Source organism: Furipterus horrens, unplaced genomic scaffold (assembly GCF_987537825.1).
Source record: "Furipterus horrens unplaced genomic scaffold, mFurHor1.1.pri manual_scaffold_5, whole genome shotgun sequence".
NCBI lineage: Eukaryota > Metazoa > Chordata > Mammalia > Chiroptera > Furipteridae > Furipterus > Furipterus horrens.
In genome coordinates this window covers 105,137,374-105,151,545 of record NW_028327175.1, presented here as the reverse complement: position 1 = coordinate 105,151,545, position 14,172 = coordinate 105,137,374, and the positions used below count along the sequence as shown (strand labels likewise).

Genomic DNA, 14,172 nt, shown 5'->3' with positions numbered 1-14,172 from the left:
CCAGCCACTGCACCCTGCCTCCCCTTTCAGGCCAGACTCTGAGAGCAGGGACAGTCTCAGAGGTGCCTTTTGAATTCCAAGCTGGGACCTTACCCCATCTTTATTTGAAGCAGACAGGGCAAGACTTATAAGAATCCTGTTCTCTCTTATCAGTTGGTTTAGAAGTCAGGGGGTTGGTTTGCAACCTCTCCAGGTTGCCCTGTGTTTCATCGGCCAGACTGGCATCTCAGACAATCCCCTGCTCACCTCTCTTCTCTGCGCTTTGATGCATGTTAACACGGAGAGGTCATCTGATGCCTTTTCGGCTTTGGTTTCAGCTGTTGCTAAAACGAGTGGAACTACACAGAGGTCAACTGTGCTACCCTGCTCTCCCTCTTCCAGGAGCTAATTTCAGGCTTCTTGAGCTTCTGTGGTGTGTTTGTTCTATACTTGGTCCCCAAGCAGGTCTCAGAGAGACTGTATTCAGGGGCAGGACCACAGGGCTGCCCCGTCGCACAGCTCCTGGGCCAAGGTTGTCGCCAAAGGGTCTGGAATGGGAAGGCACATAGCTAAGGCAGAGTGCTTACGGGAGCTCCTGTTCTCCACAGAAGCCGTCTTGCTGAATCCTCCTAACAGCGCATGTGGGAGGCAGGATTATTACTCCCAGGTCACTGTGAGGAAACCAAGCCTCAAAGAAACTAGTCCCTTCTATGTTGGGAGCCGGCAAGTCCCTGTCTGTGTGAAAGGGGCTGATCACGAAGAAAGCTACTTGCTGTTCATTGATTTAGTCCTATAACGGTTATTTATTGAACACCTACTGTGTGTTAAGTACTCGTATTATTTTCCTAGGGCTGCTGTAACAAAATACCACAAACCGAGTGGCGTAAACAACAGAAGTGTATTGTCTCCCAGTTCTAGAGGCTGGAAATCTGAGCTCAAGGTGCAGGGTTGGTTCCTTCTCGGGCTGTGAGGGAGTGTCTGCTCTGCGCTCCTCTCCAGCTTCTGGGGGTTCGCCCGAAGTCTCCAGCATTCCTTGGCTTGTTGAAGCATCTCCCCAGTTTGCCTTCATCTTCACATGGCCCTCTGCCTGTGGGTGTCCACCTCTAAATTTATCCTGTTTTATAAGGATACCGTTGATATAGGATTAGGACTCACCCTAATGACCTCATCTTAACTAGTGACATCTGCAAAGGCCTGTTCTCCAAATACAGTCACATTCTTAGGCCCTGGGGGCTAGAACTTCAACATACGGATCTGGGTGTGGGTGGGGGTATAGTTCAGCCCATCACAGCACTGTTCCAGGTTTTGGAGAGTAGACGTGAACAACGTATAGACGAATCTCTACCCGCATGGAGCTAAGTATCTAGTAGGAGAGAAAGGCAACAAACAAATCAACAAATATAGATGGTTTCATACAGCATTAAGTGCTATGAATTTTAAAAGTGCAGGATAGTGTGCTGGGGCATGTCAGGGTGGTACAGTGGCAACTCAGGCAGGGTGGTCAGAGGAGCTCTCTGCGGAAGTGGCGTTGGCATGGGAAGGAGCCAGCAAGGAGAAGATGTGAGGGGCAGTGCTCTGACACAGGGAACAACGTTCTGACACAGGGAACAGCAAGTGCAAAGGCCTCAGGCATGAGCTTAGTTTGTTTAAGGAACAAAAAGGCCAGTGTGTCCAGACAATGGTAGGCAAGGGGTGGGGGTGGGAGATTAAGCTGGCTTGGGGGTCACCCACCAGAGCCTTTGGGGTGAGGAGTTTAGGTTTTGATCTAAATGCGGTGGAAAGCCATTGAATGTCAGAGGGAGAAAGCAACTTGTCTAAGGACACTCGGTGGCTGCAGGTGGGGCTGGACTCTCAGGTCTGGCCTCCCTTAAGTCCGCAGCCCTCTGCTCCTTCAGTGGTCTCCAGGTCTGCCTGGGGTGGGAGCAAATTCCTCTGACTTAGAGTTTGCAGAGGAGGTCCTAGTGGTTTTTAGTAAGTGCTTTATTGAGATTTAACTCAAATACCATATACTTCACCCAGTGAAAGTGTACAGTCCAGTAATTTTTAGTATATTCAGAGTTGTGCAACCATTACCCACAGTCAATTTCAGAACATTTTCATCAGCTTTCAGGAAAACTTTGAATTAATTAGCGGTCACTCTCCATTTTCTCCCAGAGCCCCAAATCCTAGGCAACCACTAATTGACTTGCTGTCTCTATAGATTTGTCTATTCCGAACATTTCATATAAGTGGGATTCTGTCACATGGTATTTTGTGACTGGCTTTCTTTACTTAACATGACGTTTTCAAGGTTTATCTGTGTCGTAACATGTATCAGTACTTCATTTCTTTGGATGGTTTAGGAATATTCCACTGTGTGAGCATACCTCATTTTACTTACCCTTGCCAGCTGATGAACATTTTTGAGTTGGTTTCACTTTTTGGCTATTATGAATAGTGCCGCTATACACCTGTTTTAAAAGCGATTTCCTCTGCCAGCATGAGATAGCTTACCCTCCCTTCAGCTTTTAAACTCCCTGGTTGGAATGAGTTTCTCCATGTTCATGCTCTCGTGGTTGGAAAGTTCTGCCTCAAGTCTAGCCTGTTTTCTTCACGCTGCAGAGTCTCCTTCCTCTGAGCCCCAGTCAAGCCAAGGTCATGTAATGGGTGGTGGCTACTTCGAGATCACCAGCTTGCTTCGTGAGCTGCAGTTAGGCGAAAATCACCCTCCATGCTTTCCAAATCGACACGTATGGGTTTTACTGAGTCTTTTCCCAGAATAAGGTCCCTCTCTGCTTTTGTCCAGGTGAGCAGGGAACATCCTTAAACTCCGTTGGTCACAGATGGCTTTTTTCCCTTCCCTTCCTCCCCAGCTGCAGCATATCCAAAGCAGTTTATGCTGAACATGGAACACTGCCAATTTCTTTTTTCTTTTTCCCATTTTTTTGGTGCATGTCAGCATGTAATTTGGAGATGAAAATACCGTCTACCACCCCAGCACCACTGTAGTCATTTCCCCAATTCAGCTACCCCACTTCCCACCGGGCGGGACACAGAAGCCCCTCAGCCTCTGTGTCTGAAATCAAGCTGGGCGGTCCCCACTCTACCTACCTCCCTGGCAGGCCCCGGCGATAAGGCTCAGCGTCAGGGGCTCGTCTTGCTTAGCCAGCGCCAAGTGCCAATGGCCTTGGGTTTGTTTGAACCACATTCTTGGCTCCTCCTGAAGGGAAATTTTTATTTTCCTTGCTGGCTTCATCGGAGCTTTTTTAGCACACCCAGGCTGACAGGGGAGTGTGTGGTTTAGGGGTTCTTTCTCATCAGGGTAGGAAAGGGGGAGATGTAACAGTAACCGGGCTTGGAGTGGGGGGATGTCCCTCCCTATAGACATTCATTATACTGATTTCTGGAAACATTTTTTTGTTTGGTGTCAAAGAGATTTACATATTGGCTCAAAACCTTTGTACCTGGAAGGTAAAGAAAATTTTTTATTTACTCTGGTTTCTTTTATTAGTAACCTAAAACCTAAAGCAATGGTTTTCACTAGGAAACGTTTGTACCTTTCAGGGGAACTTAGCCACATCTGCAGACGCGTTTGGCTGTAACAGGTGGCGTTGGGGGTGGGTACTACAGCAGGCAGTGGGTGGAGACCAGAGCTGCTGTTAAACACCCTACTCAGCACGTCTCCTCCCCCCACCAACAGCAGAACATCGTTCTGCCCTCAGGATGGTGAGAAATCCACTCGGGTCCACCTTCAGGCTGCCCCGGTCCTTCCTTTGTTGTCTTGGGAGAAAGACCTTGATTCCAACAACATGTCCACTTTTCAGACCACTTTTAAGAACCTTTTTTTGAAATTTCTTTCAATCCCATGACTAATTATTTTCCCTTTTTCAAAAAATTTTGCTCATTTTCTTTTTACTGATTATAAAATCACCATATGTTCATTGTAGACAATAGCAAACTACAAAAAAGCACAGAGAACCAGGAAAAAGAAACTTCTTCCACTCTACCACTTCCCAGAGAGGGAGGCACTGCATTGGCACCTGGCCTCTTTCCCTCCTGTCTCTCTTCTCACCAGTTCTCCTGCCCTTCCTTTTTTTCCCCCCTAACATCAGGTCATAAACCTCTCCCTATATTACAAAAATATGTTGTAAGCACCAAACAGCTGCTGGAGGGTCTGTCTACAGACTGCACATTCCTTTCAGTTGTCTTCAGTGGCTGTATTTCTTCCTCTTTTGAGTATGAAGAGCCTTCCAGGCCCAGTGAGGGCAGGGCGGGGGGCGGGCGATACAGCCGGTCACTCCCATTTTTGGTCAAAAGCAGCGTTGACTGTAAAGCAGTGACTTAGATCTTTCCCTTAAGTGAGGCTTGCCGGCTGGCCCTTGCCCAAGCAGAGCTCCAGAACCTTCTTAAGTAAAGGCAGTATTGCTGGAATAAACAGTGAGCCTGTGAGGTGCCCACTTTGAGGGCCAGCAGCTGGCCAAGCACACGGCCCAGGCAGCACCTAAGTTCAAGGGCAGGGACGGTGCCTGGCTAATTGACATCACAGCCCCATACCTGGTGCTTAGAAACACTCCAGGAACATTCATTGAATTACAGGTTTCTAATAAAAAACGAGAATTATTATTTCAGCTTTGGCCAGTGTGGCTCAATTGGTTGGCGCGTCATCCCATAACTGAAAGGTGGTGGGTTCGATCCCCGGTCAGGGTGCCTATGGGAGGCAACCAATCAATGCTTCTCTCTCACATCGATGTTTTCTCTCTTCCTCCCTCTCTCTCTTCCCCTCTCACCAAAAAAAAACAATGGAAAAATGTCCTTGGGTGAGGATAAAAAGAAAAGAATTATTATTCCATTGTGTCATTGGTTTTTCCCCCTACCCTCCCTTATTTTTCCTTATAGTGCTTATCACTACCTGATATAAATTCTGGATCTGCTAATTTGTTTGTTGTGTCCCTCCCTTGCCCCCTCATTAAGGTCCATGAGGGCTTTTGGGTCACCTCTGGACTGAGAACAATGACTGTCACATAGTAGATACTCAGTAAATGTGCTAAGTAAGTGAATGAAGTATTCCCTGTGCATCAGTCTATACAGGTCTGTGGGCTTCGGACATTAGCACAGCTGCATAACTGTCCCAGATTAGAAAACAAGATGAGCTCATTTTACACACTACTCTCGGGGCTGGTGTAGAAACGAGCTCTGTGGCCACGGGCTATGAAATGGCACCACCGTGGCCAATGTGGTGCCCCTTCTGGCATCAGAAGGTCAGCTTTGCTTGTTCACTTGGCCACTCATTTGTTACTCTGTCCTCCGCCCATCAAGTGTGTGCAGAGTGCCTGAGGTTTGCCTCGTACCTGAGCCACTGTGGGGAATGGCGCCCCTTGAGTTGTGCTTGTGCATCCTGTGTAAACTCACATGGCCATCCAGTGTACCTGGTGCCGGGAACAGAGCAGTGGAGGCCCAGTCCTGGCCACCGTTTGATGGCAGAGATAGCATTGAATAATCAAGGACATCATGATGTTGGAGGCAGGCGTGAGAGCCCCAAGGTACCTTCTCCTCCCCGTTTCTTGTAGCTGGCTCAGAGAAAGGGTCTCACGTGCTCTGAGAACACAAGGCTGTGCGCTGGAGCTGGGGCCCGTGCTGCCCCCCAGCTGTCATGCCTGCCCGCCGCGCCGTAATGCTTCCTCTCTTTCCCTCTGCTGCCTGGAAAACAGGTGTAAAACTGGAAGGTGGGTCTCCTCTTTTTTTGTTCAAACTCTTACAGTTATAGCTTTTAGAGAAAGGAGTTGTGCTTATCAGGGCTTCACCCGGAACATGTGGGATGGGGAAACCGAGGCACAAATGCAGCAGGTCCCACAGCCAGCCTTGCCCCTCACCCTTAAGAGAACACCTCCATCCATTTCCTCTGGGTGTTTAAAATGGGGACTTAGGGAGGGAGTTTTGCCTCGGTTCTTACCACTTTCTTGGATCTTGTCAATCCCCAGGCAGCAGCAGAGTGGTGGACGAGGAGGAAGAAGGTCAGCGACATGTGTGTTAGACTTGCCTGTGCTGGCAGCACGAGCTTGCAGACAGACTTGTTGGGTTGCTGCATGCCTGGGAGGGGCCCTAAATGTCTGCTCTCCCACCCCTCCGTTGTTTGCCCAACAGACATCTATTGGGCACCTGCTGTTCCAGGCTTCCTGGTGGGCACTTAGGGATACAGTTCGAATCAGCTGGGTGGCCTTGGCTAAGCTTTACTATCTCATAGGTCAAATGACCATGACTAGCCCATCTTGAAGGAGATCAGTTTATTACTGATTATTTGATGACTATGCCTCTCATACCTCCTGGGCATGATCAGGACCTTGGCAAGCCACAATAGTGCAGATGATGAGCACTTGATGGAGAACCTGCAGGTGGCTGTGGGCACCCTGAGGAGGAATGTCTTCCTGCAGAATTTCAGCCGGAAAGTCTGCCGTCTCCCTCTGGTGATGTAAAGGCCTGAACTGGCCACTGGAACAGACCCATCCCTCCTGCCTTCTGTAACCAGCATTGCATGGCTGAAGGTCCAGACTAAGAGCCCCTTTGCAAGCCACAGAAGCTGACTCCAGCCACTTAACAACAAGGGTGTTTACTGGAAGCTCAGAAGCCAAAGGCTAAACTGGACAACAGGACTCTGGGAATGAGGCTCCTTTAGGACCAATCAGTTGGTCCTTGTGGGGCCAGTGATGGTTCAAAGTCCCAGGAGAGGGGTTCTGATGAGCTAACCTTGGGAAGGCCCTCACCTTTGGCTAGGGGAGATGACAGACAGCCTCTCAAGACCATAGGAAGAGGGGGAGGGCTAATCCCCTGCAGAGAAGGCAGCGGGGATGGTGGACCCACACACATTCATGTTGCCCTTCTTAGACACTCAGTCCCTCCCCTTGCAGAGGGGCATTTTCCAGATGCCCCAGTTGGTTGCATCAGCCTGTGAGCTAATTGGGTTGAGAAGGGGAGGCAACCACTGTGGGGGCTGCTATCTAGTCCTGGGGGCGGGTGCTGAGTGACGGGCAGGGGGAGAAGAGATGGTTGAGGACTACAGAGAGTGGCCTGGGCAGCCAGGTGGGACAGCTGGGCTCTCTGAAGCAGCCGTCCACAGGACAGGTGACTCTAGGAGTGTTTCCAGGCATCCCCTGCACAAAGAAAGATGGTCAAGGCCAGACCTGGGCCCGAAAGGCTGTGCATGTACATGAGCATGGGCGGCATGCGGCTGTGTGGGAAGTCCTGCCTGTTGCTACTCTTCTTTTTGTTTGCTTTAGCTTTTTAAAATTAAAAACAGAGATATCGACATTAAAGGAAATGTTTAAAGCAGTGATTCTCAATCCTGGCTGTGTGCCAGAACTATCTGTAGAGCACTTGTAAAACATAGAGGATGATCAGGCACCTTGGTGGAGCCTTATACTTACCAAGCACCGGGCACAACTCACACACCTTCCTGCGTGCAAGGGTAGGTGCTGTTCTTCCCATTTTGCAGATGCTATAGTTGGGGCCTAGAGGTCTTTTACTTCCCCCTGCACACAGTTAGGAGGTGAGAGAACACGTCACACCTGACTGTGCTTTAACTCAGCACAGGGGCCCTGGTGGTTGGTTCACAGCCCAGGTTAAGAGTCATGGCATAGAATGCCTTTGCTCACCCCAGGAATGAACCCTGGCTTCCTGTCCTCTTTGTCACCCCACGGCTGGTACCCAGAGAGCCTGCCATTCTGGATTCTGCTTTTATGCATGTCACATCAGCATGTTCCCAGGGTCACCCTCGCTGTGTATTTATTCCCTTTTGTAACCTCTCCTGCATCCCTCCCCTCCTCTTCTGGGGTCATCCCTTTAGGCCCTGCATTGTGCTTCGCCATTAGGCTCTCCTTCTTCCAACACCAGAGAGCCCAGACATCAGAGCAGAGTTGCGGGTCATCACTGGGAAGATTAAAGGAGATAATATATTTCAGCTCAGCACAGCGGCCACCACTCACGTGATAAATGTTAGCTGTCACTGTCGAGGTTACAGTGATTAGTGCTGAAGGCTGGGTACTTCCTGGGGTTGGGTAGATACCTGGCTGGTGTCCATGGTGGCCATGTCAGTTAGTAAAATACTTCCTTTACTGGTAGGGGAGCAGCGACTGCCCCAGGTACCCCCTGCCCCAGACTTGCTGGACCACCCCGTGATTAGGCAAACAAAGGGTTAACTCCTGGCACAACAGGGTAGCCCTGGGACTTGATTGGCTGGTGCCCCGTCAAAACTGGTTATTTATTTTGTGTATCACGCCTGCTTGGGATGCTTGGGGACCAGAGGGCTGTGCTCTTCCCCTGCCTGGCTCCTTGCTTCCTGGCCCCATTCGCCAGGCTTCAGGCAGCAGGGAGGCTGTCAGCTGAACTGGGCTGTACGTGTTGCTGCTGCTGGCGCAGGGCCTCTGCTCAGGCCCAACACCCTCAGCTAAACGGGGCCCTTGAGATGGTTGCAAAGCATCATCCCTGCCTGAAGGAACTAGCTAACTGGTAGCTCAGTTCCTGCACTCCAGCCAGGAGCCTGCTTGTGGCCTCAGCAAAGCAGGTCTTGTTTTAGAGCTTCCGGGAGGCCAGGTTTTCTGCCATCTCCCCCCAAAGTGGCAGGCGTTCCTTGTCTTCAGGTTTGACATTTTTTGAAACCGCCATCCCCCCTTTCTCTGTCTCCTGCCAGGTTTAGCAGGCACGAGCGGACCAGGGAAAGAGACGAAGCAGATGGAGAATGGCATGGTGGTGACTGACACTGCCGGGAAGCAGCTGCAGAGGTAAGGACAGGCAGGGGCACCCCGTTCGTGCCCCACCCCCGCCCCCCGCCTGTGGGGAGAGAGGAGGGACAGGGTGCCAGTGGCTTGGCTCCACCTTCCAAAAAAGGCCTTCAGCTCTTCAGGGTCATGGAAAGTGCAGGCTTTCTGCCTCTCCCCAAATCCTCTGGGAACCTCACTCTCCAGAGCACAGAGGCCTGAAGGGGGCCCTGGCACTGTTCCCGCCAGGTGGCACGATCCATACAGGCCTTGTGATTTAACCATCAGTGTACACTTCTGACACTCACGTTCCCTACGTGGTGTGGATGTTTGCTCAAGGCACTCTGAGGCGCTGGAAGGCTGAGGCTTTAAGAACCAGTGTTCAATTCAAAATAGTCACAGTAATAGCGAGCGCTGCATTTTATGTACCATTAGGACCCGGGCACAGTGACAAGCCCTGTACAGTCTATTGAACCTGCAGGTAGTTGCCGTCATCTTCCCATTTTACAGATGAGCACACTGAGAGCTGCCCTCGGGGTAGACAGCTAGAGAAGCTGAGCTGGGATTTGAGCCCAAGTCCAGCCTCTGAGCTGCTGCTCCTAAGGCCTATGCTTTGCAGCTTTAAAGGAGGTTGTGCTTGTGAGATTATTGGGTATTTGGAGGCCCCACATTCCGTGGATTTTGTCGCTTAACCTCTCTGTGCCTCAGTTTTCTCAGCTGTCAGAGAGGGACTGTGGTGTACCTGCCACCTAGGGCTGCGGGGAGGCTTACGTGGTGCGGTGCATGTGAAGCAGTGAGAACGGTGCCTGTGCCGTTGGCACTCAGTCAGCAGCACGCGGTCAGTGCTGGGCGAGCTGGGGCTGCCTGGACCCTCTTCTTTTGGGGGGGGGGGGGGCTGAGATGGAGACTGGTATGAGCAGCCCTGCCCTTAGAACACTGGCCGCAGTACCCTCCTGGACTCAGATTTTTGTCGTAAAGGACAGGCAAAAACACTTCCTTCTCTGTTGGTGCACCTGTTGAGGTGGGGAGCTAGGTGTATGTGGGTAAAGCACTTCGAGCCTCACCCAGAGTCACGCTGGGGTCGCGGGGGTGCTGCCAGATTCTGGTGGGCGGCCAGCGTGATCAGCCACAGTCGCTGCCATCTAAAAATCTGCTGAAGCAGCCAAGATGGGGCAGTGCCTATGGGTGGTCCCGGAATACAGGGTGTTGGTGGGATGCACGCTGGGGAGAGCTGGGGGCAGACTGAAGAAACATGCAGAACTCCAGGGTATTCGTTTTCTGTTGCTATGTGATGAAGTACCGCACTTTAATGGTTTGTCATCACATGGTTTCTGTGTCGTGGAGGGTTCAGTGGCTACTCTACTCAGTGTTTCTCACAGGCTGTTTTCAGCCAGACTGAGGTCTTGTCTGAAGGCTCAGCTGGGGACGGATTCACTTCTAAGCTCTTGCAGCTGTTGGCAGGAGTCAGTTCCTCATTCCCTAACTGGCTGCAGCCTGGAGGCCACCTTCAGCTCCCAGCTCCCAGCCCCCAGCGTCCCTCAGCCTGGGTGCTTGCTTCATAGAGGAGGCAAACCAAGGAAGCAGGAGGAAGAGTCAGTGACCAAGATAGGTCACACTTCATCACCTTTGCTGGTATGAGTCTGTATACACTCCCCCCACCCCCCACACAATGTATGTCATTCCCCAAGGTTATAAGTCCCCAGGGAACAGGACTGCCTCAGGCAGGGAAGAATTCTTCTGGGTCCCATGACCTGTGCTAATCTGTGATGGTCTGCATAAAGCTGAAGACCCCTGGTGGGCAAGAAATGCTTTTTGAATAAGACCTGCATAAAGGAATACTTCCCCTCTTTGGGCTGCATCTGTAAAAATCAGGATATTGAACTGGTTTGGTACTTTGTTGGGATGGCTGTCCTTGCCCAAGGCTTCCATCTGCTGATGCCCTTGTGCCTTGCTTTCTCCAGACAGCTCAGCAACTCGTCCTCCTACAGTGGGGACATCAGCCGGCACCACAACAGCACTGCTGAGCTGCAGAGAGCTGGGGCCGAGGTGGAGGACACCTGGAAGATGATGGAGGCAGACAAGGCTCAAACAGGGCAGGTGAGGGTTGGCTCCCTAACGAGGACGATGGTTGGTGGTGACGGTGTGTCATTATGTGCTGGGCCCTGTCCAGAGGGCTTTGTTTCTCTTAGCTCATGTCTTCCCCACAAGGAGCCTATAAAAGTACTGTTTTAAGTTCTGGAAGCCGAGGCCTGAGAGCCTAGGTGACTTACCGAAGGTTCCAGCTGACGAGTGGCAGAGCGGGGATTTGAACCCTAGCAGTCCAACTCTAGGTTTGTCATCTGTAGTCTCTGCTGTCCTTACTACCACCTCCTTTGAGCAGCTGGGGACCTCTCACTACCAGTAGGCAACCTGGTTGCTTTAAATCAAGGCTTCTTACCATGTGGGGTTTCATTTTGTGTGAGATGGTTTCAGGCTGTTAACAGACACAGAGCTAAAGAATATTAAATTACATAGTCAGAAGAAAATTTGTCTTTGTTGCTCTTTTAGCCTTTATAATTACATCACTGGGAAAGGTGGTTGCTAGTTTGTCTTTAATTACTGTCTTAGTAATTAAAGGAAAACTCTGACTCCAAAAAACCTCCGCTGCCTTGCGGCATACCTCTTCAGGGGAAAGGCTAGGGGAATAAACCCCGACAGAAAATCCGGAGCCGGAGTCCCTAAGGTGGTTTGACATTGTAGTCAACACTGGCAACTCCTGCGGCGCACCTGAAGCCAAGCTGTATTGACTCCGTCTTTCCCTTGGACCCTTCAGCTGCGAAGAGAGGGGGGGTCTGCTGCATGGGCAACAGCAGACCCTCCATATCACCCTGCCCAGGCTCTGTAGCTTCAGCTTCACTGGAGAGGACACTCCAGCGTCATCGCAAGATGTCAATTCAACACGGGAGGAGAAAGATACCGTGTCACTCCCGAGTCGGACTGCACAACCATTCTCAGCAGTGCAGATAGACTCTTAAGAAGCTACACCATCGTCTCTCAAGACGGACGGCTGCCGCCGCCGAGTCTGTCTGGGCTGCTATAGCAAGAATATCATGGACTGGTGGCTTATAAACAATACACATTTATTGTTCACTCTTCTGGAAGCTGGCAAGTCCAAGGTCCAGGCAGCAGCAGACTCGGTGTCTGGTGAGGACCTCCTTCCTCATTCATAGGCAGCTGTCTTCTTCCTGTGTGCTCACATGGCAGGGGTGTGGGGCGCTCTCAGAGGCCTCCTTTTATAAGGGCACTGATCCCATTCACCTCCATGAAACCAATTGCCTCCCCAACTCCTAATGCCATTACACTGGGGGTCAGGATTTCAGCGTACGAATTTTAGGGGGACACAAACATGCAGTCTCTGGCGCTAACAATTGCTGACCTCCTTTGTGACAAGCAGAGTGGATTTAAAGCTCTTGTTTTGTTGTGTTGTGTTTTTACAATCATCTATATTGGCCAAGTGTCAGTAGTTTCCCACTTGTGACACTGATCCAAAGTTTATCTTTAAAAATAAATGTGGCTTTTTTTTTTTTTTTAAAGAACAGGGAAGAGTTTTTAAAATAAATTAAAAAATAAGTACATAAAGAAAAACAACCCACTCAGGAAGGGGGGTGCGGCAACACATGAGGTGGAGGGCGCTCTTCTCAGACCTCCCTGGGTGTACGCAGAATCTCTCCTGTGACCCTCCGTTCCCACCTTGTCCCCTCATCTTGCCATCACACCAGGGGTAGAGGTGGCTGTAGAGTGTGTCCTTCCCCTTTGTTCTCACTGACCCTCCAGGGAGCCAGAGAAATGCCCCAAACCAAGGACTTGAGAAGGAAAGAAGGGCCAGAGAAGCCAGGCCCGTTTAATCCCCATTTAATCCCGCCTCCCAGGGGAGACAGATCCTAGTATTACCTACATTTTTTATACAAGGAAAACGGAGACGGGTCGGGGGTGGTTTGTAAATTGCTAGAGTCAGACCAAGAGTGAAGCTGGGTTCAGCGCCACTTCTGCTTCCCACGCTGCTGCTGCATGAGGAAGGCGTCCCCGCAGAGTCATTCAGGCACAGCAGGTAGTTCCGCTTCATGAGGACCAAGTGGTGCAATGAACATGTTCTTTCTTCTGACACCCCTCTTCCCACAGTCTGAGTCTGAAGATCAGAGACTTGAAAAAGAATAAAAAGGAAGCACTCAGTCATACGTCAGACCTCTGATCTGCCACCTGTTAACTTTCAACCAGCCTGTAATTCAGACATGGCTTTTATGACTCAGAATTCAGCCTAAAAGTTTGACACAACAGCGAGCACACAAATAAGGAAGGATACCTGGAGTTGGTTGAAACCAAGCCCAGCAAGGGCAGGGACTTTGACTTTGCTGCTGACTGTATTTGTCAAATAGCCGAGGGGTGGGTGCACTGGCGGAGGGACCGAACTACATGGGTGCTGGCCTGGGGTGTGTGTGGAGCATTGTATAAAATGCCTTCTTTCCCATGGCCTCCAGGTCAAGCTCTCCGTGTACTGGGACTACATGAAGGCCATTGGACTCTTCATCTCCTTTCTGAGCATCTTTTTTTTCTTGTGCAACCACGTTGCCGCCCTGGCCTCTAACTATTGGCTCAGTCTCTGGACTGATGACCCCATCGTCAACGGGACCCAGGAGCACACCAAATTCCGGCTAAGCGTCTATGGAGCCCTGGGCATCTCACAAGGTGGGGACCGCCCTTTCGCACTGTCCCCTGCCCCACCTGATTTTGGTACATGGAACCACTTCTGGGTCTTGTTAGAGAATTGGTCCCCCCGCTTGTTAGGGTTTCATAGACCCCCAACCAATCCAAACCCAGAAGAATGGTACCTGACACACAGGGGACACTCAAATATTGGTGGAATGAATGTTTTTAAATGCTATGTGTTTCATGTGGCCCTAGGAGATAGGGGAGCTCCACTGTGCCCATCTTACAGATGAGGAAAGGTGAGGAAGAGAGGCCACCTGGAGCATTAATGAGCAAGGGTCCTTGCCCCTCGGTGCTTTCTGGGCTTTTACCCGCTATCTGGGAATGAGAATTCTTTTTTTTTTTTTTTTAATATGTTTTATTGATTATACTGTTCCCAATTTCCCTTCCCTCTGCTCCCCTCCACCCAGTGGTCCCTCTCCCTCCAGTTGTCCCCCCCCCTTTTAGTCCATGTCCATTGGTTGTGCATATAGTTCTTCTCAACCTCTTCCTGTCTACTCCATTCCCTCCTACTGTGCTTAATTCCTGCACCATATCCCTCCCTCTCCCCCTTACCCCTCCCTGCTGACCTCCCCCCAGTATGTTCCCCATACCTATAGTTCTTTTTCCACTCTTGTTGCCTATTTAGTTTGCCTTTGTTTCAATTCCCTAGCTTCTGTTGTTGGTTCTTGTGATGCAGTTTTCATTTTAGATTTCATAGTTTTGATCCTCCTTTTTCTAAACC

The 14,172-nt window shown here is 50.5% G+C and overlaps 1 protein-coding gene across 1 annotated transcript in view; it reads left to right on the top strand.

Annotated features, from left to right (window-relative positions):
• Positions 1-14,172, top strand: part of ABCC1 (ATP binding cassette subfamily C member 1 (ABCC1 blood group)) — a 145,805-nt gene that overhangs the window by 111,331 nt on the left and 20,302 nt on the right. Inside the window, exons 20-23 of the mRNA XM_090276966.1 lie at positions 5,937-5,969; positions 8,639-8,729; positions 10,667-10,802; positions 13,220-13,427. Of these exons, the coding sequence (XP_090133092.1) occupies positions 5,937-5,969; positions 8,639-8,729; positions 10,667-10,802; positions 13,220-13,427 (468 nt within the window). The remainder of the gene's footprint in view (positions 1-5,936; positions 5,970-8,638; positions 8,730-10,666; positions 10,803-13,219; positions 13,428-14,172) is intronic.